This window comes from Megalops cyprinoides, chromosome 3 (genome assembly GCF_013368585.1).
Source record: "Megalops cyprinoides isolate fMegCyp1 chromosome 3, fMegCyp1.pri, whole genome shotgun sequence".
Classification (NCBI taxonomy): domain Eukaryota; kingdom Metazoa; phylum Chordata; class Actinopteri; order Elopiformes; family Megalopidae; genus Megalops; species Megalops cyprinoides.
This window is the reverse complement of record NC_050585.1, coordinates 21,057,639-21,081,331: the sequence shown is the minus strand read 5'-3', so window position 1 is coordinate 21,081,331 and position 23,693 is coordinate 21,057,639. Positions and strand designations below refer to the sequence as shown.

The following is a 23,693-nucleotide window of genomic DNA, read 5'->3' as shown; positions in this document are numbered from 1 at the left end:
AAATGCTATGGGCGCTACATCCTATAACAGACTCACTATCAGTATTACCCAACCTATAATCCTGTTACCTATACATTCACTGTTATGCGAAGAATCGTAAGGCTGATGCGGTGTCAAGCACAAGTGTGCAGACAAATACACCAAACAAACTTTCTTCGTCAAAACACTGCGAAACGTCGACAAGGAGGACCGAACTCCATTCCAGCCAATCACCGTCTTGTACTGAATGAATACTAGCTACTTTTTGACCAATGCAATCCAGGAGACCGGCCACGCTGGCAAAAACTGCTCTATCATACAAGAGAGGAGTAGGGGGTCTTCGTGGCTTTAAGGCTGCGTTTAACGTCACCGAGTTATTTATTATATTGAATTTGAATAGAAAATGATACATATTGAGGCTTAATACTAGCTCAGCGTATCAAAATAACTTTTTAATTACTTTTAAAAGTCAAGTTGGTGGCTGTTATTATTCAGTGATGGACGTTCAACATCACGGATACCGTGCAAGTAAGTATGGAAATCCGTAAAAACCGCTGGTGAGCAAATTGGCAAGCCGTGCTTAGAGTGCTGAATTTCAATAGCATATCGTTCGTTAGCTGATGTTTGTGCATGCATGTGTCCGTATGGGTGTACGTTTACGCACTTTGATCAACTGCTCTCAGGCGTTATCATCGCCTTGGAAACCTCTATAGCACGCGATATAATCCGCTCGAGGTGCTAGCCTATTTCACGGCATTCCTCACATTCCACTCAATAATTTACCAATTCGCCGTGTCCTTTTTGCAGCTATTCAACACATTACTGTAGTGTTTTCATGCTGTATTGCCATTCAGCATAAATATCTAAAAACAGTCACTGCTGATGTAACGCAGTGCAATACAGAACATGTGATAATTAAATATACATGGAAGTCATGGAATGTGCGAGTCGTCAGGGACCCGGAACAAATGTTCATTGGATTCTACAAATAAAATACAGTAAATACTGTAAGACAGTGTATGGCGGTACACATTGTAAAAGTGACGTCCACCATTGCGATGTAATCATTTGATAGTCTTCGTAGTTGCTGTTATTCCTAGTCAGTGCATTGATCCTGGGAGAGAGGAGTGAGCAGTGATGAAAGTGAGGCTTCATGAACATCAGAAAGCTCGGAGCTATGGTGTACTAAAATGTAAATCATTGACTTCATTGAATTAAAATACTTTGCTCTCCACAGCAAAATACAAAAATCTGAGTCACAGTTACATGATGGTGTAACCAATTTTAGGGTTCACAAAGCCTCATTCTGCCATCACTAAATAATGAAGAACATGTTGAATATTGTATTGTGTCTGACACCTATTTATAAAACCCCTTATATCCTGGGGAATTCAGATGAACTTCCTTTCTTTTCAGTTAGAGTGGTTATGCCATGTCTGGTAGTTGAACCTGTAAGACTCACTGATCAGGGGGTCTGTGTTCCTATCCCCAGCTGTACACTGATTGTGCAGGAGGACCTCCCCTGACTGGCAGATCTGTGATTTGTTGTTTTGAGTATTGGCAACAGGCAGTACCCTCTTATCCAGCTTCACTGTCTTTTCCCTGGCAACAGATTACCATGCAAACTATAACACTCTCTGGTGTTCTTTGAGTCTGGATCAAATCCCCTTTGCTCATTTGGTTTACTATTTGTTTAATGCAGTGTCCATGAACTACCCCATTCATCGGAATCTAAAGAACAGACCCCCACAAATAGTGAGGGTCTCCTGTACTCATTTATTCTATCCCGAGCTTTAACTGCCCCACCCTGTTGCCCTCTCCAGCAGCGAAGCCCAGAGCCCGCACTGCGCACCCTGCTGGTGACCCCTTACTCTTTGAGGACACCAGCTCCTCAGCGCCCCCCATGGGCGGGCAAGGGTACTACACAAGTGGAGGAGCAGGGAGTGGGGGAGGGGTGAATAACCTGTTCCGGGACCCTGTGGCCAACGCAGCTATGATGTACGGCTCATCCCTGGCCTTCCAGGGCAAGGATATGGTCAACAAGGAGGTGAGGGATAGAGGGATGGGATAGGAGGAGTGCAGCTTGGATGAGTGGAGTGGAGGAGTTTGGGGAGGAAGGGGAAAGTGCATTTTCAAAAGGGAATGCTTGGTCTACAAAGAAGAGAGATTTAAGATAAAAGGTATGATTGGCTGCCTTTGTTTATTAACGTGCTTTAATCCATCTTCACTTTGTCGCCCTCTCAGATTAGCAGGTTCATGTCAGTGAACAAGCTGAAGTATTTCTTTGCGGTGGACACCAAGTATGTCATGAAGAAACTGCTGCTCCTCCTGTTCCCCTACACACATCAGGTGATTTGATCTGAACCGGTGTCCCGTAGACCAGCACTTCCGCAGGTGATGCAGAAGTTGCCAATCATTGAGGTTTGTTACATAGCTCAGTGAGGACTAGTTCATCTGTGCATCACTTTCTTACACACAAACATTTCTGCAGATTACTTCTTGCTAAGTTAAACATGTGGATGGTTTGATGGGCCTTGTCTGTTGTTAAGAGGTAGACAGATGTCAGGCTTTCAGAGAGAAGGACCCAGGCGCAGACCAGGTTGACAAACCAGGTGTTTATCTGAGAACAATCCAAAACCAAAGTAACAAAACAGTCTGAGTCAAAACCAGAAATCCAAAAACCAGAGCAAGCAGAAAATAAACAGGCAGGAACAAAACAAACAAATACACTGTGACAAACTGGCAGAGAAACAGAGCAGATAGAGGGGTATATATACACAGACTGGTGATGAGTAAACAGGGAACAGGTGTGCAGGATGGGCTTCAGGTGGTGGGTGTGGCAGCAGGGCAGATAGGCGGGACAGGAGGTGGGGCGATGGGCTGAAAGCAAAAACAAAAGCAAATGCACAAAAAAGACACACCCACACTGACAGACAGGAAGACAGACAGAATACAAACATACAGAATACAGGACATTGTGCAGAAGTACTGACAGACATAAATGTAAGATCCACAGTCCTGGTGTGGCTTGCAGTTGGGCACTACAAGTGAACAGCTGACTGGGTGACTTTTCCACAGGCCTTGCAGTCCTTCTGCTCAGATTGTTCTGAATTAGTCAGTGTGACTGAGACAAAACAGGTTTCTGCACTTGACACAGAGTTTCCAAGGTCCTTGAAAATCCTCTAAAATATTTTTATTTGGGAAGGTCACGGGAAGTTGACAAATTTTCTACTGTCTTTGAAAAGTCATGGAAACTATCCCCTGCAGATGTTCTCTTTAAAAATTTACAGTGGAAAAAGTTTCTTGCTATGTCACTAGATTGAAGTCATGTATTGTGAGGTTTGACAATATCATTTTGCTGATGTGGCTAACAAATGTAATTTGTTAATTTGTTAATTTGTCCTGACCCAGAGTTGTTAGCATTGGTGTTCACTGCAGTGGGTATCTTCCAGGTTGCCCAGTTTCACAGGTATCTAAATATTGCTGGAAAATAGTCTTAGATAGTCTTATGTTTGCCCTTAACGTTTCATTGACAATATTAAGAATGGCGATTTGTTGCAATAGCTCTGTGTGTGTGTGTTGTCTGTGCTTCACCATTGGCTTCTTGTGTGTTGACATCATTAGGACTGGGAGGTGCGTTACCACAGAGACAGCCCACTGACACCCCGTCATGACGTCAATGCGCCCGACCTCTACATCCCCTGTGAGTCCAGCTCCAGCTCAGGCCCATGAGACATACTGAATCAGAATCGTAGGCGTGACTGGTTTCTCAGTGCTCTCTCTGTTCCTTTTAAAGCGTGCATTCAATGCACAGCCCTGTGGATCTCACTCCATGGTTTGATCTGATGTAGAGCTCATTATGGGAGAATTTTAACTGAGCGCTTCACAGAGCACATCTTACATTAACAATTAAAGCCAAGGAGTGGGATCAGGCCTAGTAGGACACTTGAAAGTAGCATACAGCAAAATATTGCAGAAATAATTCCTCATTCTTTTGAGGACACAAAACCCGTGGCAGCCAAAAATAACACATCAAGAGCACATCTCTCTTCTCTGTCATTTAGGCAGATGATCGCATTGAGCTAAGGTCCTCTGTTTGTGTCTCCTTTGCTTGCAGTAATGGGGTTCCTCACCTACATTCTGCTGACAGGCATGGCCCTGGGCATCCAGAGGAGGTACAGTTCCCCTGCTCAGCACATGGTCACGGTCACCACGGCCTACAGGCGGTTACTCTAATGACCAAACTCAGAGCACTCAGAAAAACCAGAACCAGTTATGTGGGAGGGGTGTTTGCCTGTGATTGCCCATGATTCCTTATTGTTCAGTGTCACTGGCATTAAAGGGAAAAATCTGTTACTCTGTGTGCGCTGAGGCGATTTGTTTAATCCAAGTTATACTGCTTTACAATACCTGCTGGCACAGTTAGATATCTGTCACTCATCCTCTCTACTGATGAATAGAACAGGGGATTGATAAATCTCTTAGGATGAGGTCAATTATTGAAAAGTGATTCAACTCTGGGAGTTAACCAGGCCTGGAACTGTTGCTCATGTAACGTGGATGAATACTCTTCTGTTCTCTCGTGCTGGAAGTCACTCTGGATAGGAGCATCTATTAAATGCTTGTAGTGTAATGATTTAAAGATGGTAAACAGTACTTATAACACTGACAAATATTTATGTACTATGTGCATAATAAGGCCCTGATAATGTCTCTCTCCAGGTTCAGCCCAGAGGTTCTGGGGTTATGTGCTAGCACAGCCCTGGCCTGGGTCATCATTGAGGTCATAGCTCTGACACTCTCCCTGTACCTGCTCACTGTGCACTCTGACCTCTCGACCTTTGACCTCCTCGCCTACAGCGGATACAAATATGTGGGGTGAGGAGCTGGAAATGGTGATTCTGCCTCTCTGTGTCTCTCTTTGTCGGTCTTACCTGCTGAATCTTGTGTTATAGGTCCCGTCCAGCTGTGATGCATTCTCACAGATATATTATAGCCATATTTAGTCACTTTGTCACTTTAGCTGTGTGTACTCATATCCCCTGTATCACCAGCCTTCACAAAACAGAGGATAAGGAACTGGCTTTATAGCCCCAAGTATCCAGGTCTATCTCACAGTACAGTTTATCTCAATATGAGATTGTCAAAGCGTGTTTAGGTGGCTGTTTCAGAACATTCAATCCATTTATATTTTATAGGGAAGTTATTACTTGGTAACATTGCATGTGAGAGACAGTGATGCCTTCAGTGTTGCTGCTCTCTGCCTCCAGTTCCCAGCAGACTCAGTGAGGTAGTTTGATACTGTCCTCTTTATTCAGATGTGAAATGCGTTCTGGTTTTTGGAAAGAGACATTGATTACCAAAGAGTAGGCCAAAAAATAATTTCAAATTGGGCTCTTCTGTGAAAAGCAATACCTGCACTCACAAATATGAAATTGAACCATACTTAAATATCCAGGTCTACACACCAAGCAAGTCTGATAAGCAAATAAATGTTAAATAAAATATTAGGCACAGTGTTCAGTGACAGAACTTCATTTCCCATCATGCCATTTTCTCTCTGTTAGGATGGTCCTCACGATGCTGGGTGGCCTGATGTTTGGTAGTGATGGGTATTTCCTGGTTTTGGCCTACTCCTCCTGTGCCCTTATGTACTTCCTTGTAAGTAATAGCATGGTATTGCATGGAAACTGTTGTACCACTGTACTGTAATTGCCCAGCTTGTGGCTTAGCACTCACATGTGTAGCTTATATTCTAGTGTTTTTCTGAACACAGGCTTAACTCATTTAGTTGAGTACTCAGACTTGCACAAATGAGTCAGTCAAAGAAAAAAGCTTTGCAGTGCATTGTTTTGCCCACTCTCTCCATTTTGTCCTTGTGCAAGAATAAATAATCAAATCACATAATTGGATTCACTACCATGCAAAATGATTGCAGCTAAGCATGTGTATTTGGTGAAAAGTGGAGCATGTCCAGGACTTAATCACCTGCATTACTTTAGTGGAATAAACCAATTACATGATTAAGACATCAGGTGGAACAAAACCCAAAAGCATCTGCTGCCACTCCAGGATCAGGGCTGCCTACTGCTACAACAGATCAGACTTGTACAGCGTCAGTACAACGTGAATGCGTTTGTGTTGTTTTTACCCTCTCAGGTCCGCTCCCTCCGGATGAAGATTCTCTCCTCGCTCTCCTCAGATGCCATGGGTCCTGGGGCCAGTGCCAAGCCACAGCTCCGCCTGTACATCACCGTGGCAACCGCTGCCTTTCAGCCAATCATCATCTACTGGTTGACCTCTCACCTGGTCAAGTGACCTGAGCCACATGGTACTGACAAACTACAGACCCAGGAACGACAGTAATGGTGCTGTTAGCGTCTGCTTGGCTGAAAGAGGTTAATAGGGGCATATTGCTGGATGTGAAGTTAATGCAGCTGTTGGGTTTGGACCATTGAGTGACCTGCAACTGACTCACTGAGACACTCATTTATTGACAAATACAATCTGTGAAAGTGGCACTGATGTTTTGGCAATACAACAGAGTAAGGGCCTCTGCTCCTCCGCAGGTATTTATACAAGGTGAGAACTGTGCCTGCACCTTGGAAAAATCAAATAGGGAAAGACAAACCTGCTTACTCCACAAGACTGGGACTAATCCATGGTAAGCAAGCAGGAGTTCTTTGTGGGGGGATGCAGGTATTTATTCTACACAGGAGGACTGCAGTACCCAGGTAGCTGTTTCTACCTTCCTCCCACAGCTTACTCAGAATGCTACTTGAGGACTGGAATCCTGCAGGGCCTAGGTAATCTATGCTTTATAAATCTTGCCCCCACTCCCCCCCCCCCCCCCCCCCACCACCTCCAGATGCTTCTGTTTGTTTACCACAAATCATTCCTAGTGGAAGATGTCTGGGGAAAGCCATTTTGTCTTCCATACACTGACAGTGTTCTCAACCGGACGCCTTACCAAAGAGCCCAGTACACATTTAAGTGTGTAGAACATGTGTAGATGAAGAGAAGTACAGAGGACACTAATAATCAGTGTAGCAGAGAAATACCAACTGACTGATAGTACTCAGCACTGCTGTCTCTCCCGGTTTCTGTCTTTGCAAGAAAGGTCTGGTGAGGTTTTTTTTATAAAATAAACGGCTTTGAAACTTATTTTCTCGCTTTAATTTTCTTACTGAATTTTGCTGTAAAGTTCCATCACAAAATGTCTTTTCAACTTGTGTGGGTTTAAATAACTTGTTCCATTTATCTAAGAAGAGCCGTACACAGCTTTGACATCTGATTTACACTTTGCACTCTGCCAAGACTTATCTACAAGTTACAAAAACTGAACACAATGAGGATATGACAAATGGAGGACTAACACATACACACACTCAGAGTGGCCTGTATGCACCTACAGTAATATCAAACAGTTTGGGATTGTTCAGAGTCCCCTCCTTATCGAGCAGGAAGTATAACCTATGACCTTTGACCCGGAGAGGAATGAAAGAGGGAGACTCCTGTCTGTGGGCATAACAGGCCACTTGGGCTAGAGGCACGGTCAGGCGTCTGGCCTTGTCCAATCCCAGGGGTGACTGCGTCGCCACGGTGACCGCTCCACCACCTTTGTGCAAGATCACCTGGCTGACAGAGCGACAGCAGAAGACAACCCCAAGGCCCACAATTGCTCCACCTGTTTGTGTGTTTGTGCGCATTAGAGAGAGAGAGAAGGGTAAACGTCAAGCACAGAACACTGAATATAAACACTCGTTGACAGGCATTTTACACTGCAGTACATGAGTGCACTGAGGGACAAGGGTTGGGCACAGGTTTAACTGACTACTAGTAAGATCACCAATATCAAGACCACTGTCTGGTTAGCCTCACTAAGAGTGGAGAACAGTACATAATTAGAAACGGACTCACCCACAGCCAGGCAAGCAACGGTGAATCCGTATCTCCACGAATTAGAGCCTAAATTCGCCTCTACACCGAAAAGCCCCCCTGCAATTGCAGTGTCCTCCCGTGACTTAGCACTCCGCGTGTCCCGGAGACTGGTGAACGCGAAGTGGGCCAGGTAGGTCCAGAAGAGGAGCTGACCCGCACAGAACAGTGATAGCAGCCGAAAGAACCTTGTTCGGTCGTGCTCGAACAGGATCACGTCTTTAGCCACCGCAGTGGACGTGACGTGGAAACGGATGGGAGTCGCGTTCCAATGTAGGCTCGTGGTGTGAAGGCGCCGCTTGAGTGTGTTGGCTTGCAGGCGGGTAGATGAATTCAGAACTCCAATACTGAACGTTTTTGAATGGAAAAAATCTGCATTTGACACGCGATGTCGGAAAAGAAACTGCATACAGCGCCTGGTTACAAAACAAGGACAGCCATTGCCACCGGATAGCAAATACTGAACCCACATTTTGTTTCGTTTGCGTTTTCTCCTTTGTTCTAAAACCCAGCTAATCTCTTCTCATTTATTTCATTTTATATAACCCACTAATACATCCTGTTTTTTTCTTCATACAGCAAAATAAGGCTGATTGACTCCGTTGAGCAAGACCTCAACTTACCATACAGGCATGCGCCATGTTTGGTCAATTTACAGAAGCCTTCGCGGTCCATAACGGAGGAATACGTGTTCGCCTTGTTTCTAAGGCATGCTGTTTCGAGTGAGTGACGGCGTGAGTCATTTGCTGTTCAGCATGTTCCAATTTCCTGTTTTTTCTATGAGTCCAGCTATCAGGGTGGTGTCTGCTCTAGCTCAAGAGCCAAGTCACACACTGGCAAAAATAAATAATACATACAAAGAGCACATTATGACAAATACAGCTGTCACCCCATCTTAGACAGTACATGTTACAACTTTCTTAGAGTACAGAGATCCCTGTAACAGTCCACAGACTGTCAGTTAAAATTGTGAAAGGCTGTCAGATAAAAATGTGAACAGTATTGTGAAAATTTGAGAAAACTGATGCAGTGGCAAAAGCTGTGACCTCAGAAGTCACCTTTTCTTACTTCAAGAGTGTTTTTGATCTCCTTTGGGTACCAATGGGAGACTCAGTCATGTAGGGTAGTGTACAATATAGTGCAAGTTAGGACAATGTTATGTACATGTACATTTTGTCACTTTTGTCAGTAGACTTTCTTATCCAGAAGTGAGTCTACTAACATTCCAAGAAAAACGGTGCATAGAAAACACAACTGACCGCATTCAAACATGTGTCATGTAGCATCTGTGTCTCAGACTCAACACTTTTCACTGAACAGTGCCCTGATTGCGTTGTACCTACATTCAATTTGCTCTTGCAGATTCTCTAATCCAGAGCAACTTGTATAACTTTTTTTTTGTTTTTTTAAATTTTAAATCATTTACTCGTGCAGCTGGATATTTACTAAAGCAACTCAGGTTAAGTACCTTTCCCAAGGATACAACAGCAGTGTCCCATCTGGAAATCAAACCAGCGACCTTTGTGTTGCAAGCCCCTGCTCCCTAGCGCTGCACTTTGCTGCTAGCCATCTGTGGCCTAATGTGATATTCAAGTCGATAAATTGGATAAAACTCCACTGGTTTCCTTTCCTTCTTTTTTTAAAACTTTACAGAGTAATGCAAAACCTAATGGCTGCTGCCTTTGGGGACAGAAGTCAAAGAGGCTTTGTGTTCTGTAAAGCAGACTCAACTCTCTCTGTGTGCCGCACACCCTGCTCGGCTCTTTCTCCCGGCCTCTCTCTGTGCAGCAGTGCCTTCCCTGCCCCCAACTACCCCCCAGCCCTGCCTAACCTATGTGTCATAATACCTACTGAAGCTCACCTGTGCTGGTATCTGTGTTTGCAAAGCATTCAGCGGAGGAAATGTTACTGCCCAGGGCATGACACACCTGTGTTGAAAGGAGCTCTCGTCTCAGTGCCAGAGAAATTTAGGTCACTGGTATCAGGGCAGCAGCTGGGTGAGACGGATGTGTCTGCAAGTGGTCCTGTATGAGGTAATGCCACATTGTTTGTGACTCCAAACACATATCTGCAGCTACCGAGAGGGACGACCCGCCATCCTTGACTCAATGCTACAGATACCTGCCTGTCTACATGCAGCAGAGCTGCAATTAGTTGCTTGTGTGAGTCCTACATAAAGCTGGTAACAGAGCAGTTTCAGTGGTGACGTCACTTGCTGAGAATTGGTTAGCTAGTGTCATTGCCTGTGGAGCTAGCAGCAAATTACCTTTAGCTTCACTGGTAATGATATTGGAGGTTAACGTGGGCAAGGATCTCTTCCACATTTGTCACATACAGTGGACTCCAATCAAGTTGTAGAGACAAAATTGTACATTTAATACATTTCAGATTACATATATACACTGATGAGCCAAAACATCATGACCACTCACAGGTGAAGCGAATAACGTTGATCATCTCCAAACAAGGGCACATGTCATGGTCTGGGTAGATTAGATGTGTAAGCGAACAATCAGTTCTCATAGTCAACGTGTTGAATGCAGGAGAAATGGGCAGGAGTAAAGACCTGAGTGACTTTGACAAGGGCCAAATTGTTATGGCTAGATGACTGGGTCAGAGCATCTCTGAAACAGCAAGGCTTGTGGGGTGCTCCTGGTCAGCAGTGGTGAGTACCTACCGACAGTGGTCCGAGGAGGGACAAACCACAATCCGGTGACAGGGTGTTGGGCGCCCAAGGCTCATCAATGTGCAAGGGCAATGAAGGCTATCCCATCTAGTCCGAACTGACACAAGGTCTACTGTGGCACAAGTCACAGAAAATTTTAATGATGGCTACGGGAAGAATGTGTCAACACACAGTGTATCGCACCCTGCTGTGTATGGGGCTGCGTAGCTGCAGACTGGTCAGAGTGCCCATGATGACCCCATCCACCATCAAAAGCACCGACAATGGGCACACAAGCATCAGAAGTGGACCTTGGAGCAGTGGAAGAAGGTCACCTGGTCCGATTTTCTTTTAGATCAATATGGATGGCCGTGTACGTGTGCGCCATTTACCCAGGGAACTGATGGCAGCAGGATGCACTGTGGGAAGACGACAAGCCAGTGGAGGTAGTGTGATGCTCTGGGAAATGTTCTGCTGGGAAACCCTGGGTCCGGCCATTCATGTGGATGTCAATTTGACACGTGCCACCTACCTAAACATCACTGCAGACCAGGTACACCCCTTCATGACAATGGTATTCCCTGATGGCAGTGGCCTCTTTCAGCAGGATAATGCACTGCACACTGTTCAGGAATGGTTTGAGGAACATGATGAAGTGTTCAAGGTGTTGCCCTGCTGGACCGACAAGTCCGATCCACAGCGGCTCCACCTTGCAACTTACAGGACTTGAAGGATCTGCTGCTATTGTTTTGGTGCCAGATACCACAAGACACCTTCAGGGGTCTTGTAGAGTCCATGCCTCGGCGGGTCAGCGCTGTTTTGGTGGCACACGGAGGACCAACAGCATATTAGGCAGGTGGTCATAATGTTTTGGCTCATCAGTGTGTGTGCAAAAAGCCTCTGAAGCCACTGTACACACCAGCATCCAGGGACTGTGTTTAAGGGCATAGCATCTACACCACCCCTGCCCTCCCTGATTTGTTCATCCACACTTGCTGTACAGATCAGCCGTGTCTTGCTCTCTCTGACCACAGTGCAAGCCAGCAGCTCTGAAGCAAGAAAGGCTAACAAATTATACATGTGTGTGCACAAGCATGTTTGTATTTAGAGTCTAACACACTCTAACACAGATGGACATCTATGAAAGCAAGTGTCCTGGTGACAAGGTAAAATATTATCACAACATCAACACAAAAAGTGACCTGATAAATAAATACACATTGCGTCCTCCATATTCATTCATATACCTAATTAGACAGGAACAAAATACATAAGAAATGACATACTGGGTTATATTTCATGCTGAAAAAAATGTAATATTGTTATATTTTAATTTTAATCTTAATGTTGTAAAGGCATTGTACGGATTCAGTTTTGGCCAAAAACCAACCAAATTCTTGTTACCAAGGAGCTCAAATTTGGTCAATATACATCTTTTGTTACATACTGATATTACGATTGATGCCTAAAGAGAGGTTAAATTGCGTCTAACATATCTCATAAAAAAACTGCATGGTGTCTGTTCTCTCTCCACACACTAGGGAGCAGCATTTTGTCTAAAATAAACATCACTGTTCCACGTAACCTTTAGTCTAGGCTTTGTGTGCATAAACGCTGCGTGATTCGATCTTCCTGTGTTCGTGTTGCTAAGTATGTAATCTCCGGGTAGTATCGAGGAGATATGTGTCTGTGTTGAAAACATGATCATCTATCCATCCTTCAGCGATCTATCGTGCTATAGTTCGTAAGATATGCTGTAGCAAATCCAGTAAAGCCAGCACACACAACTGAAATGAATAAATTATCGTGGAAAAAAAACATTCAATCGTATCGAATGGATGAATGCGATCACAAAAGTGCCAGCTCATCTTTGACTGAAACTGCACCCTCTGTCATACATTGTCTGCATACGTTGCCCTTTACCCCGCCTTCTTTCGTTCTCTTTTGTCTCTCCCTTTCCCTCTGTCACTAATCCCTGTTCCCCTCCTCCTCGCCGTGTCTCATTCCTTTTTTTTCGGCTGTACAATGCTCCCTCTCTTTCTTCCTTCTGGCGTTGAATTTTGAGCGCAGGGCCCTTATTACCTTATATGGCGCTCGGCGTCGCGAGCCGCCTGGTGTGCGCGAGGTGGGGTGAGGCGCGTGCACCGCCGCCAGCATTCGCTTCCTTATTTGGAAACGAGTTCAACTAACCTTACAGGGAGAGAGAGAGAGAGAGAGAGAGAGAGAGAGAGAGCGAGAGGGTGATGATGTAGATGACATTCGCATAGGAACAGCGACGGACTGTAACGCACAATGTGCTCGTTCGAAAAAAATGCGGTATTGCGGAGAGATTGTGGGGTGTATCCACGTGAGGAGACACTGCAGCGGTATTGACTAAATATTTAGGATTATAATGACGGACAGCTAGTTCTTCCAATACAAAAAATACACCCTCGTGCTCGCTTGCACATTCAAGCCCCAGTGTTTTGGCGATGGGACTGCGCTTAGAAAAGAATGTTTTCGAACTAGCGAGCTAAAACTGCTTACATCGAACGTACCCCTAACTTCCAGCAAAGTCAATCAGTAAGTGAGCCGTGAAGAGTACACGTAAAAGCTGGCTTCAGGGTGTTTCACAGTAATTCACACAGTCTGTGTGCTCACCGTATGGACATTCTTGAATGTCGAAGGCTTTTATACCCTTTATTTTGTCAATCAACTGCCACAATAATCAATATTTACCTCTGTCTCCCCAAGAGCCCCAACTTCCACTGTGACTTTCTGGTTTGATGAGATTTGACTGGAAATTCCCTCTTTCATACACTACTCTTTGCAATTCTCTGCCAGACCCTGGGCAAGACATCAGTGGTGCTAGAGCTCTGGAGATACTTCTGGCTGTTGTTCCGTTCAAACTGAGCAATTTGTTCTAAGGTTGAATGTACACAGGTGAAATGCAGGTATTTCGCAATCTACAAAGACCACGACACAAGGGTATAGCATTTAAAATATAGCCAGCCGCCCACCCATATGCAAAGCTGCTGCTTATCCATTTATTGTTTAATCACCTTTAACAATTTTAGACTTAATCAAATTGTTGCTCACATTTTATCTTGAAATTCAGTCCTCTTGTTTGATTTTAAGATTAATTATAAGTGAGTCTCTTGGAGCAAAAGACTGTGTCTCTTTGTTTTGTGTGCATATTACATTTACTCACAAGACACAAGTAAATAATGGTAACCTCCTGTGTGATTAGGAGGCATCCATGTGTGAAAGATCAACTTTATAATGAGCAAAGTGTGGGTCACCATCTCTCTCTCTCTCTCTCTCTCTCTCTCTCTCTCTCTCTCTCTCTCTCTCTCTCTCTCTCTCTCTCTCTCACATACACACACAGTCCATTCCTGCTGTTGACAGTCTTGCCATGAACATGCTATGTCAGTGCAGTTTTGAAATAACCACAATTTTCTTAATGGGCACAATAGAAACTCTGTCGTGTATCTATAATGCCCTGTATGACTGGACAATCACTTATGGCTAAGGTGCTTGCATCATATGTCTTCTGCAGAGTTTGGCAATACTGGTCCTGGAGAGCCGCAAGGCCTGCTGTGTCATATTATGAAAATGCATAATTTAAGTTTTTTTTTTTGATTCCAGGTGTTACGCTGCCACTAATTAACAGGCCAATTTTCTGAAACCTGCAGCACTCCACTCCCAAGGGACTGGAATTACCCCTTTCTCCACTACTTGCTCCTTAAGAGCCCAGTCTTAGCTATGTAGACCTGTAAATGGGATCACCAGCTGGAATCTTATAGTGGTGTGAGACGTGGGATGTGGAAGAGGTTATCAGTGGAAGGACAGCATGTAATTGGTGCAGTGGAGTTAACAGAGGCTATGAAAGATGCTTGCCTTGTGTGAGCAGTGTGTCCTGACTTGTTAAGCATTTGTGGATTCTTTCAGCTATGTGGCTGCTTGCCTTTGTGGTGGACCACCCAAATTTAATTCCTGGCTGTCATATAGTGTTGCCTACTGTTAAGAACTAAAAGTCTCCTCCTTGCCTTCAATGTGTGGTGAACAAAGTTTTGATGGGGGCATCTGAATAATATCAATCGATTGTTGTGGGGTCTATAAAATTTTAAGTACTATGCAGTAACTGAATATTTATATGTATTACTGTTTTCATAAAGTTTGAAAGTCCTTTATGGTTATCCATACTAACAAGAATAACCTCAAAAAATTGAATGGATAAAGAAATATTCATTCCAGATTGGTTACCAACTAACAGCTCAGTCAAAGCACACATATTATGAACAAAAACAATTCAGGCTGAAACCGACGGACAATAACGACATACAAAAAAAAAAATAAAATAAAACTTCAGTTCCCATAATCCGCATTTGATGCAAGCTCCTGCCCTTTTTTCCGGGTGCTCGCAGCCGCCGTTGTCGTTAGGCGCGCGTCCGTGTGTGTCAGTGTGCGTGCGAGAACGAGACTGCATCGCTGTTCATTCAATTCCGATTCAGAAGCCGACACAGCGAGATACTACCATGGTACGTCTATATTCGAAGAGAAAAGCCTATACACATAGCTAACTACCATTTTACAGATGAACCATTATCTGTATGTTGGAGACTATAAATGTTTGATAGCTGTGTGTATATATGTTGAATGTATTTATTGTAAAATGTGTCTTTGATACAATGTAACTAGGTAGCTGCAGCCGGCTAAGAAGCTAGCGTCGCTATTAATTTGATGAAAATTAAAATCAGCACCTCACAGTACGCCGTTTTTAATGATTAAGTTTTTTTTTACGTGGGGTCAATGCCATCAATGTAGCTAGCTACCCCTGGTTCCCCTTTTCAAGAATGATGCAATTTAAGTGCGTTTCTATCCCCTCCCTTTATCGGGTAATGAAGGTAGCGAGCTCACTAGCTAACGGTAATGTCGGCATTCAGGGAGGAAAAAAATGCTAGAAAAAAACAACTGGCGCCATTTCCTCTCTCATTCTTTCTGAGAACTAGGCCTCTTAGCGTCAGCTAGCTGGTTAGCCGCTCATTTTAGCGAGCTAAGTTTGCTAGCTGAGTACAAACGGACAGTTGATGCTTTCTGTCCTGTTAGCCCTGTAGCTGGCTACCCCTCCCATCTTTTTCCTTGCGAGCCTAGCCATCAGAAGTTGCGGAATACCGTCTTGACTCAGCTTGGTCAATTTTAGCATTAGCTGGCTGTAACGCTGAGTCGAAACAGATTGGCTCCTTTGTCATCTGCATTGGTTGACAGCTAGCTGTTAACGTTGCATTGTTCGTTTTAGCAGGTGTCGCATTCTCAGCGTTAGCTGGCCAGCTAGTTAATGTTACAGCCTATAAAGATGTTTTTACGGTGACGATGTTTTGTGCAGATGTCCTTCTTGCGGATGTAACGTTATAGCGCATGGTCGAATGTCTTGTGCATTCGGCCCCACCCTAATCTGTCCTCAGGAGCTAGCCTACCTAGCCAGCTTTCTGGACGCAAAAAAAAATGATGCTAGCATTAGCTGGCTAGCCAAGCACGGCAAATGTAGTCTAAATTGTGTTATTTCATTGCCTTTTGCTTTATGTTGTATGAGTATGCGCTAAGCAGCTAGGTGACTTGTCGGGGGGAGGGGAGGGGGGGGGGGGGGTACACCAGCTACAGTTATTTAGTGCATGTAAAGGCTAGTTAGTTAACTAATGAGCTGGTCAGCGTTAGCTACGTTTTTACTCATTTCCTTCCTGGTTCCTGCTATCTACCGTATACTGGCTACGTTTACTATCTGGCTGTTTCGCAAGGAAAGAGGGACCGCATGTGCTTGAGACACCCAGGCTTCACTAGCCATCAAGCTATCCAGCTAATGCAGCATCTAGCTAGTAGCTAACAAGCAACCATTATTTATTCATAGTAAAATGGCGCGTTTGTGCTTTAGTCATGAACGGTGTCCGTTTATGATTTATCCGCAATTCATACGCATCCAGTTAAATCACTGTGGCCAGGAGCCAGCTCGCTAAGAAACTAATGCATAGAGCGTCAACAATCCATATTTTAGAGAGCATTTCTTGATTTTAGTTAGCCATGAAAATTGGGGCTTATTAAAGAAGCATTGATTAAAGCATTTTTAGAAGTCGCGTTTTTTTCCTTTCTTGGACTACTTGCTAGCTAGCTACATCTTTTCTTTTGTCCAGTGCCTTAGACAACCTACATTTGCCCCGTCGGCTTGCTTGCTAGCACACAAGCAGGCAGCCGCTTTTGCTGTGCCAGTTCGTTTTGATTGCAGTTTTGAATTGTGGCTGTTTCCTTTCAAATTCTAACCTTACCAAGCGAGATGGTTACATTCGGAAGAAGGAAAATAATTCTGGATGCCAACCGATTTGGTTTCACCGCTGGCCTAGTTTATTAGCCGGCTAGCTTGTATGTATGCGAGTCTATGAATGGAAACCAGTTCCGGAGAATAGGGACTCGTCGCTGGTCATTCACACGGCTGCTAGCCGGCGACTTTTGGTGCGGTTGGGTGTGGTTGGTATTCATTCAGACGAAGCACGTCGTTGAAATGCCTTTGGATTATATGCATTTGACATGGTCGTGTGTAACATTGATGGACTATTAGCAGAAAGCTAGCAGATTAGACAGCAAAAATGTTGGCCGAGATGGCTTCTTCAGGCCAGTGACACCCACCATTTTAAATTTCTATCGAGTTAGCTGGTTGGCAGTATATTCTCCAGGTACCTAACGCTAACCAGCTACCATATCCACGCAATAAGGAAGTGAAGTGTTAGCGATCGCGGCCTTTCTCCTGCTTCCCACTGGCTGCCCCAACACTCAACTTTAATAATTGGCCATCTTAGCTGCCTTTTGAATCAGGCGTCGCGCTTAGCCGTTTTTCTTTCCCAGGAATCTGCGTTGCAGTGAAATTTTAAACGGTCTGCGGGCTAATTAGCCAGAAATTGGTTGGTGTCAAATTGGGAGCATCCAGCGTCTGTTTACCCAGTGACAACGCAAGCTGTGGACACTAACAAGAAAATTCGACTTGCACGCCCGATACGCGGTTTTATCGTGTCCTAACGTCAGACTTAGAAACGGCCACCGTGATGCATCTGTGATTGGCAATTCGATGACTAGTATCAGTTAGTGGAGTGGTTTACTCAACCAGCACACTATACCACACAAATAATGTATTAGAGGTGGGTAACACGAATATCTGGCCGTGTGCACGTAGATATCATATGGTATGGTTGTCGTGTTCCGCAGGTCCTACTGAGAACTGTGATTCAGAAATCCCCGGCCTTTCTGGAAAGTGTGAATTTTCTGCGACAGGTTTAGTGTGTTTCGTGAGTTGATCTGACTGTCCAGGTTCTTGGGGAGGGGCATCGCTTTGGTCAGGTGCTGTGCAGATGACTGATCTTTACCTTACATGGCCATGAGCATGTCACTAATCATTGTTGTCCACTCGCCTGTCCAGATGACAAAGTAAGTAGGTCTTCAAAAGCAACGGCTGCTGTTAACTGGGGCCTGCAACCAGTTGGTTGTGTGTGCACACCGATGTCACTATCTATAGGTTATTGTGCCAGGTGGCCTTTTTTTCTGGAACTCAGTCTTTCAAAGAAGTCTACAGATGTGCTGTTTGTGGTGTGCCTGCAGTAGCTGTCAAGTTGGAACACAAGTTTTGGCCGGCGAGTTTTTGTGCGTTTTTATTGTGTGACGGGGCACCTTTTAGCACCTTGCGCGCTGCAACACCATCCAAAGCTAAAACTGGCACAGGCTTTGTGCTTGAGTGAAGGTGCGGCGAACGAAGAACAGCAGTTTGCGATGAAACAGACTTCTGTTGTGTGCACTCAGCCATACGCTGCCTTCTGTAACACAGCGCTGGACACCGCGCTTGGTTTTTCAGAGGTGTCCATTTCGCGCGCGCGCACGCACGCACGCCCCCACGGCAAACATCACGTTCCACTCCCTTCCCCTCTGCACTCCTGCTACCGCAGACCGGCCGCCTGTCCCCGCAGCATGGCCCTGCTTCCTGCCTTCGATTGGCACGAGGGAAGATACCTCACCCCACTCACTCCCGTCAGTACTACTGAGCGATACTTTCTCTCATTTGATGAAAAAGTAAAAAGACTGTGTGTGTCTGTGAGTGTGAGTGATAACCCCTTATTTTTTATTAGTGTACGTTTAATTACAAACGATACAAGTGGCTTTGTGAAGGATATTTAAATCAATTTACAGCAATTTGGTCAAGAAGTCTTTGCCCCTCTGGTTAGCTGCCTGAATGAAGTCATGATCTCTCTGATCTATATTCTGTGTCTCTCTCTCGTTCTGTTTAATCCATAAATTTCCACTTTCTCAATTTCCACGCATCTGTTGAGCATTCCAAATTTTACGAACTGAACTACTTATTTGTTGGCAGGCTATGGTACTTGACATCATAACTCTGTGCAAGAATCCAAGCTCCACATGCAAGGAGAGTCTAGGGGAAAAAAAGAGTACCAGAGAGGCAGTTCCACCCTTTTTCTTGTTTGCACTTTTTTATTGTGTACTGGAGTATTTTTTTTTTATTGCAGTAGCACAGAAAACATCATCAGCCCATCCCATGCCTACAGATCTTTGTAAATATTTCAGGTGTGGTTGGCCAGGGTGATGTGCATTTCTGCCCTGCCCTGGTGGTTTAGATAGGCTAAGGAATGTGACTCAGGGGGACGAGGACAGAAATCACATTAACTTATTTGCTCATTCAGGGCAAGTTGCACTCCTTACAACTTTGGCTTCAGTACAGCTGACACATTCTGAGGCCTGCTTTTGTTTTTCGGGTCTTACAGGAGCAATGTAGGCAAATTCAGCTGGCCAACCCACCCTCAAAGCAGCAGCAGATATGTCCGTGCCACCCAGCAGGACACCGAAACCTAGTGCCCTGACCTCTATCCTACAGTAGCCACTTTTCCCACCGTTGGAACCAGAACCAGGCCAGACTAAGCAGGACTTAAGTTGGCATGGGTCCAGTTCCTGTTTCCATTGAGAGTCTTGTTTATAGTGTGTCTTACTCCCAGAGCTGGACCCCACCAGTGTGCGTGTGAAATGGTGCACTGTCTTTGATTCACCCTGAGATTAGCTGGCTAGAAGTTGTGCTCATCCCAGGTTGGAATCGTAAAAATTTGCTGGAACATTTGCGTATGGCCACTGCTTACTGTAGACCTCTGCAGAGGATTGCCTGCTCTCAAGCCCCCTTGAAGGTTAAGTGGTTCTATTTTCTGTGTGGAGGGAGAAAAGACGTAAAGTAGTCCCAGCCACCAGCTTCGATACTGGGCTGAAGTACTGTGAAAAAAAAAAGTGGAAAGACCTTGCCCTTTGGTTGCCTTTTGGTTGACTTTGATGCCCTAATCTCTTCACTCACTGCTAACCAAACCTATATCACACTCCTGTCCTCAGGTTAACATTAGTGCTCTAGCCTCTAGTGCCCTAACCCAGCCTCTGCGCTAGACGCAGTAGTTGCAGTTCCTGGGCAGAAGGGCAGTGAGTGTTGGAGGTACATATCTCACGAGGGCCCTGCCCTGTTCCCCCTCCCCTGTGTAATTGCTCTGATGTAAACTAATGAGAATCAGAAGACCTGGGTCAGCTCATGGGAGTAACGTGACTCAGCGAACCTGAGGTGCTCACACAGGGCCGCCTTGTCTGCGTTCTCGGAGCCGCTGTCCGCCCCAGGCAGCACGGCGGCCATGTCGCCACTGTAGCGCAGCGGCTGGCCCCAGCAGAGAGTCCGTCAGAGGACACTGCCGCTGCATCCTTGCAGACCTCGCTCAGCACAGGATATTGTGCCCCTCATTGTCTGCACAGATTAGGGGAAGTGTTAGCGTTCTCTGCTCATAAGTAGCATGTCTGCTGAGTTCAATTTTAGCCCTGTTTAGGATTTCACCAAAGAGGTTTTTAAATAAAGTCAGTTCTTTCTCCTTTTAAAAAAAAAAACAAAAAACAAATGCAAGCTTCATAGTCAAGGTAAAGGGCTTTAGCTGCACTGAGGTAGAGGAGAGAAGGCCTGCTTAACCTGATGAAAGATTTAAGATTTAAGTCGGCTTGAGCTCTGTGCCATGTGCTGAGAGGAATGCTGGCGTTGGAAGATGAGGGCTTCACTGAACAGACAGAGAGAGATTGAATGATGGGTACAAGTCCTCCTTCCTTTTTCTCAGTATTGCTAGGCTTTAGAGACAGCTGGGGGCAGATTTGCCCCCCGCGTGCAAAAGGAGAGAGAGGATCCATTGATGGTGCAGATGTTGTCCTTTAGCTTGTCCTCGCTTGGGGGGGGCTCGACTCACCCCTGCTCTCTGCGCAGGCCTCCGGGGTGACAGTGACGGAAGATGTGCTCAAGGTCTTCAACGAGATGAAGGTGCGGAAGGCGCAGGCGGGCGAGGAGGAGAAGAGGAAGAGGAAGAAGGCGGTGCTCTTCTGCCTGAGCGAGGACAAGAAGCACATCATCCTGGAGGAGGGCCGGGAGATCCTGCAGGGCGACGTGGGCACCACCGTCCAGGACCCCTACTTGCACTTCGTCAAGATGCTGCCGCCCGACGACTGTCGCTACGCCCTGTACGACGCCACCTACGAGACCAAGGAGATGAAGAAGGAGGACCTGGTCTTCATCTTCTGGTAGGTGGGGAGAGACCCCATCCGCCCCAAAGCACTGATCCTGGATCAGTGTTACGCTTGTTTGTGCTTAAAAGGAGTGTGTTTGAGCTGACCCCAGGACAGTTATCGGGAGCAGAAAGTACGTGGAACTTATTGGAACTGAGAGAAGTGTTCTGTTCTGACATAATGTCTCTAACTTGGAGATTTTGCTATAAGTGACAAATTTGTGTGGGGAAACTGGACAGGTGAAAGTTCAGGAGGAAAGTTTTCATTTTCTGACATCTCTCAATGACTTTTATTTCTTCTCAGTAACTGAAGCCCCTCCCCATTATTCATTTTAACTTCTTTCCTCTTTCTTTCTCCTTCTCTTTCCCTCCCTTTATTTTGTTTTGATGTTTTATTTTCAATTATTTGTTTTTCCTGTTTTTTTCCCCTCCTCTGTTAATTTACTGCTCTTTGTTCCACCTGTACAGTAAAGGCCTTTAAACAGTAAAAAACAAGCATCTCTTGCTCCCTGTTTGTCTCCTAGGGCTCCAGAGTCCGCCCCCCTGAAGAGTAAGATGATCTACGCCAGCTCCAAGGACGCCATCAAGAAGAAATTCACAGGTGAGGGGCTGGAGGAGAGGACGGGGTAGAGGGAACAGCTGAGGAAGAGTTCGGCCCGCTTAGGAGGCAGTCTTCTGTCCAATCAGAACTGTTTCCTGGACATGCTTGTATGATCAAGCTGTTTTTGTGGCTGCTTTCCCAAACTCTACCTATAGCTTAGGGTGTTTGGGGGGGGGGTCAGTGCCTCTGCAGTGGTGGAGTGAAGCAGAGAAGGGTAAAATTTAGCCATAGTGATTGGACCATGGCTCAGAAAGGTAATCATGTTACGGGGAAGCAACACTCAGAGGCTGAACAATGACATAGGCCAAATCAAAATAGGGTGACCCTTTCCAGACTTAGAAGCAAGTGTTCGTTACTGCATAGTTTAGTGTACAGTTTCCTTTAGGGCAGAGTGGGACTCCTTAAATGATCACACATAATAGTAGGTTCTCACTCTTCAGTACTCAGCACAGCAATCTGGGTATTTTCCGCTACATGAATAACTCACTGCAGATAATGTTGCAGCTTCTGTGTTGCTGTGATGTTGTTTGTATGAGATTTATACATTGGATTGAGCATATTGTGCCCTTTTCTTAATCTCAGGTATCAAGCACGAGTGGCAAGTGAACGGTTTGGAGGACATCAAGGACCGGCGCACTCTGGCAGAGAAGCTGGGGGGCCAGTCAGTGGTTACCCTGGAAGGGAGCCCTGTATAAATCTAGTCCCAGGCTTCACCTGAGGCCTGTAGGAAACCAGAATTCAAAATTCCATTGGGGGTTTGGTTGTTCATTCCAATATGGGGAGGGGTAGGAGGGGAGGGGGGGAGGAAGATATAGAGGGAAAAGAGGGTGGGATATCATTTTACGGGGTGGGAAAGGGGTCAAATGTCTGACAATTTCACATTGTCGTAGGCTGTCATTCCAATTCAGACAAATAATGAACAACAAAAACAAAAAAACACAAAAAGTAATTAAAAAAGAGACAAAAAATGAGGAAGATAAAAAATGAAGTATAAATAAGAAATTACAACTTTGATGGACTGAGAACAGGTGTTGTTTCTGGTGCTTTGAAGGAATGGAGGTTCTGTGGTAGTGAAGGGAGGAGAGAGCGAACATGAGTGATCCTTACAATTCGCAAACAATTGAATATTGCTGGATACTCAAACGTAATCACATAACATTTCTTTGCCAAACTTATAGTTCTTAAGTACTTGTGTGTAGCTGAAATTAGATTAAAATGCAACAATTTACACAATTGCAATTCCTTTTTGGGCGACATTTTGAATTCAGTTGCATTTCCTGTTTTGAAGTTCCGTTAAAATCTTGAATTCCAAATCTTTTAAAGATATGATTCCAGTTAATTATTTCTGAACATTTCCAAGACATTCAACAAAAAAAAAGTTGGTGATCAAACAAATGCATTCCTTTTACAGTTACAAATGAAGGACCGGACAGACTGAGGTGGTTATTTGAGTTAACGAGATGGAATGAAGGGCATTAGGATGGGGAGGGAGGGACGTAGATGGAATGGCCTGTGAGAGAAAGTCAGGGTGGGGTGGGGTGGGGGGGGTTAGTAGTTGGATGGATGATGGGTGTTTTGTTTCGTCTCCTTATCTCTAATAAAAAAGCACTAAACTTCACCACCTGTTGTCTGTCTTTTGTGCATCTCTGTTGTGTACAGTGCCTACATTTTAACACTGAAAAAACCTGTCCAATGGTGCATAATTGTGGAAAGGTAGTTGATTATTAGGTAGCAGTGGAGCATAGTGGTAAGCAGCAGGACTTGTAACTGAAAAGTTGCCAATTCAGTTCCTCACTGGGGCACTGCTGCTGTACCCTTGGGCAAGGTACTGAACCTATAATTGCCTCAATAAATATTCAGCTATATAAATGGATAACATGTAAAATTGTAACCTATGTGAGTCACTCTGGATAAGAGCGTC

General features: G+C 44.9%; 3 protein-coding genes across 3 annotated transcripts; 2 read left to right on the top strand and 1 right to left on the bottom strand.

The window, feature by feature from the left end:
• The first annotated feature begins 339 nt into the window (after positions 1-339).
• Positions 340-6,521, top strand: LOC118774979 (protein YIF1A-like). Its single transcript, XM_036524632.1, has 8 exons — positions 340-507; positions 1,803-2,026; positions 2,224-2,328; positions 3,604-3,682; positions 4,097-4,154; positions 4,702-4,857; positions 5,547-5,640; positions 6,139-6,521. The coding sequence occupies exons 1-8, from the start codon at positions 477-479 to the stop codon at positions 6,295-6,297; spliced, it is 906 nt and encodes a 301-aa protein (XP_036380525.1). The 5' UTR covers positions 340-476; the 3' UTR covers positions 6,298-6,521.
• Positions 6,522-6,639: 118 nt separating this feature from the next.
• Positions 6,640-8,733, bottom strand: tmem223 (transmembrane protein 223). Its single transcript, XM_036524633.1, has 3 exons — positions 7,900-8,733; positions 6,842-7,666; positions 6,640-6,764 (listed from the first exon to the last, which is right to left on the bottom strand). The coding sequence occupies exons 1-2, from the start codon at positions 8,387-8,389 to the stop codon at positions 7,368-7,370; spliced, it is 789 nt and encodes a 262-aa protein (XP_036380526.1). The 5' UTR covers positions 8,390-8,733; the 3' UTR covers positions 6,640-6,764; positions 6,842-7,367.
• A 6,272-nt stretch (positions 8,734-15,005) lies between these two features.
• Positions 15,006-23,390, top strand: LOC118775202 (cofilin-2-like). Its single transcript, XM_036524978.1, has 4 exons — positions 15,006-15,102; positions 20,877-21,187; positions 21,696-21,772; positions 22,355-23,390. Exons 1-4 carry the CDS (start codon positions 15,100-15,102, stop codon positions 22,465-22,467), a joined length of 504 nt encoding a protein of 167 aa, XP_036380871.1. The 5' UTR covers positions 15,006-15,099; the 3' UTR covers positions 22,468-23,390.
• Positions 23,391-23,693: the final 303 nt, after the last annotated feature.

Excerpts from the sequence above, each read along its gene's own strand:
- LOC118774979 (XM_036524632.1), top strand. The coding sequence starts at position 477 with ATGGACGTTCAACATCACGGATACCGTGCAA. Across the intron at positions 4,155-4,701 it reads GCCCTGGGCATCCAGAGGAG|GTTCAGCCCAGAGGTTCTGG; the intron begins GTACAGTTCCCC and ends GTCTCTCTCCAG. Across the intron at positions 4,858-5,546 it reads AGCGGATACAAATATGTGGG|GATGGTCCTCACGATGCTGG; the intron begins GTGAGGAGCTGG and ends TCTCTCTGTTAG.
- tmem223 (XM_036524633.1), bottom strand. The coding sequence starts at position 8,389 with ATGTGGGTTCAGTATTTGCTATCCGGTGGCAATGGCTGTCCTTGTTTT. Across the intron at positions 7,667-7,899 it reads CGTTGCTTGCCTGGCTGTGG|GTGGAGCAATTGTGGGCCTT; the intron begins GTGAGTCCGTTT and ends ACACACAAACAG.
- LOC118775202 (XM_036524978.1), top strand. Across the intron at positions 21,188-21,695 it reads GACCTGGTCTTCATCTTCTG|GGCTCCAGAGTCCGCCCCCC; the intron begins GTAGGTGGGGAG and ends TTTGTCTCCTAG. Across the intron at positions 21,773-22,354 it reads CATCAAGAAGAAATTCACAG|GTATCAAGCACGAGTGGCAA; the intron begins GTGAGGGGCTGG and ends TCTTAATCTCAG.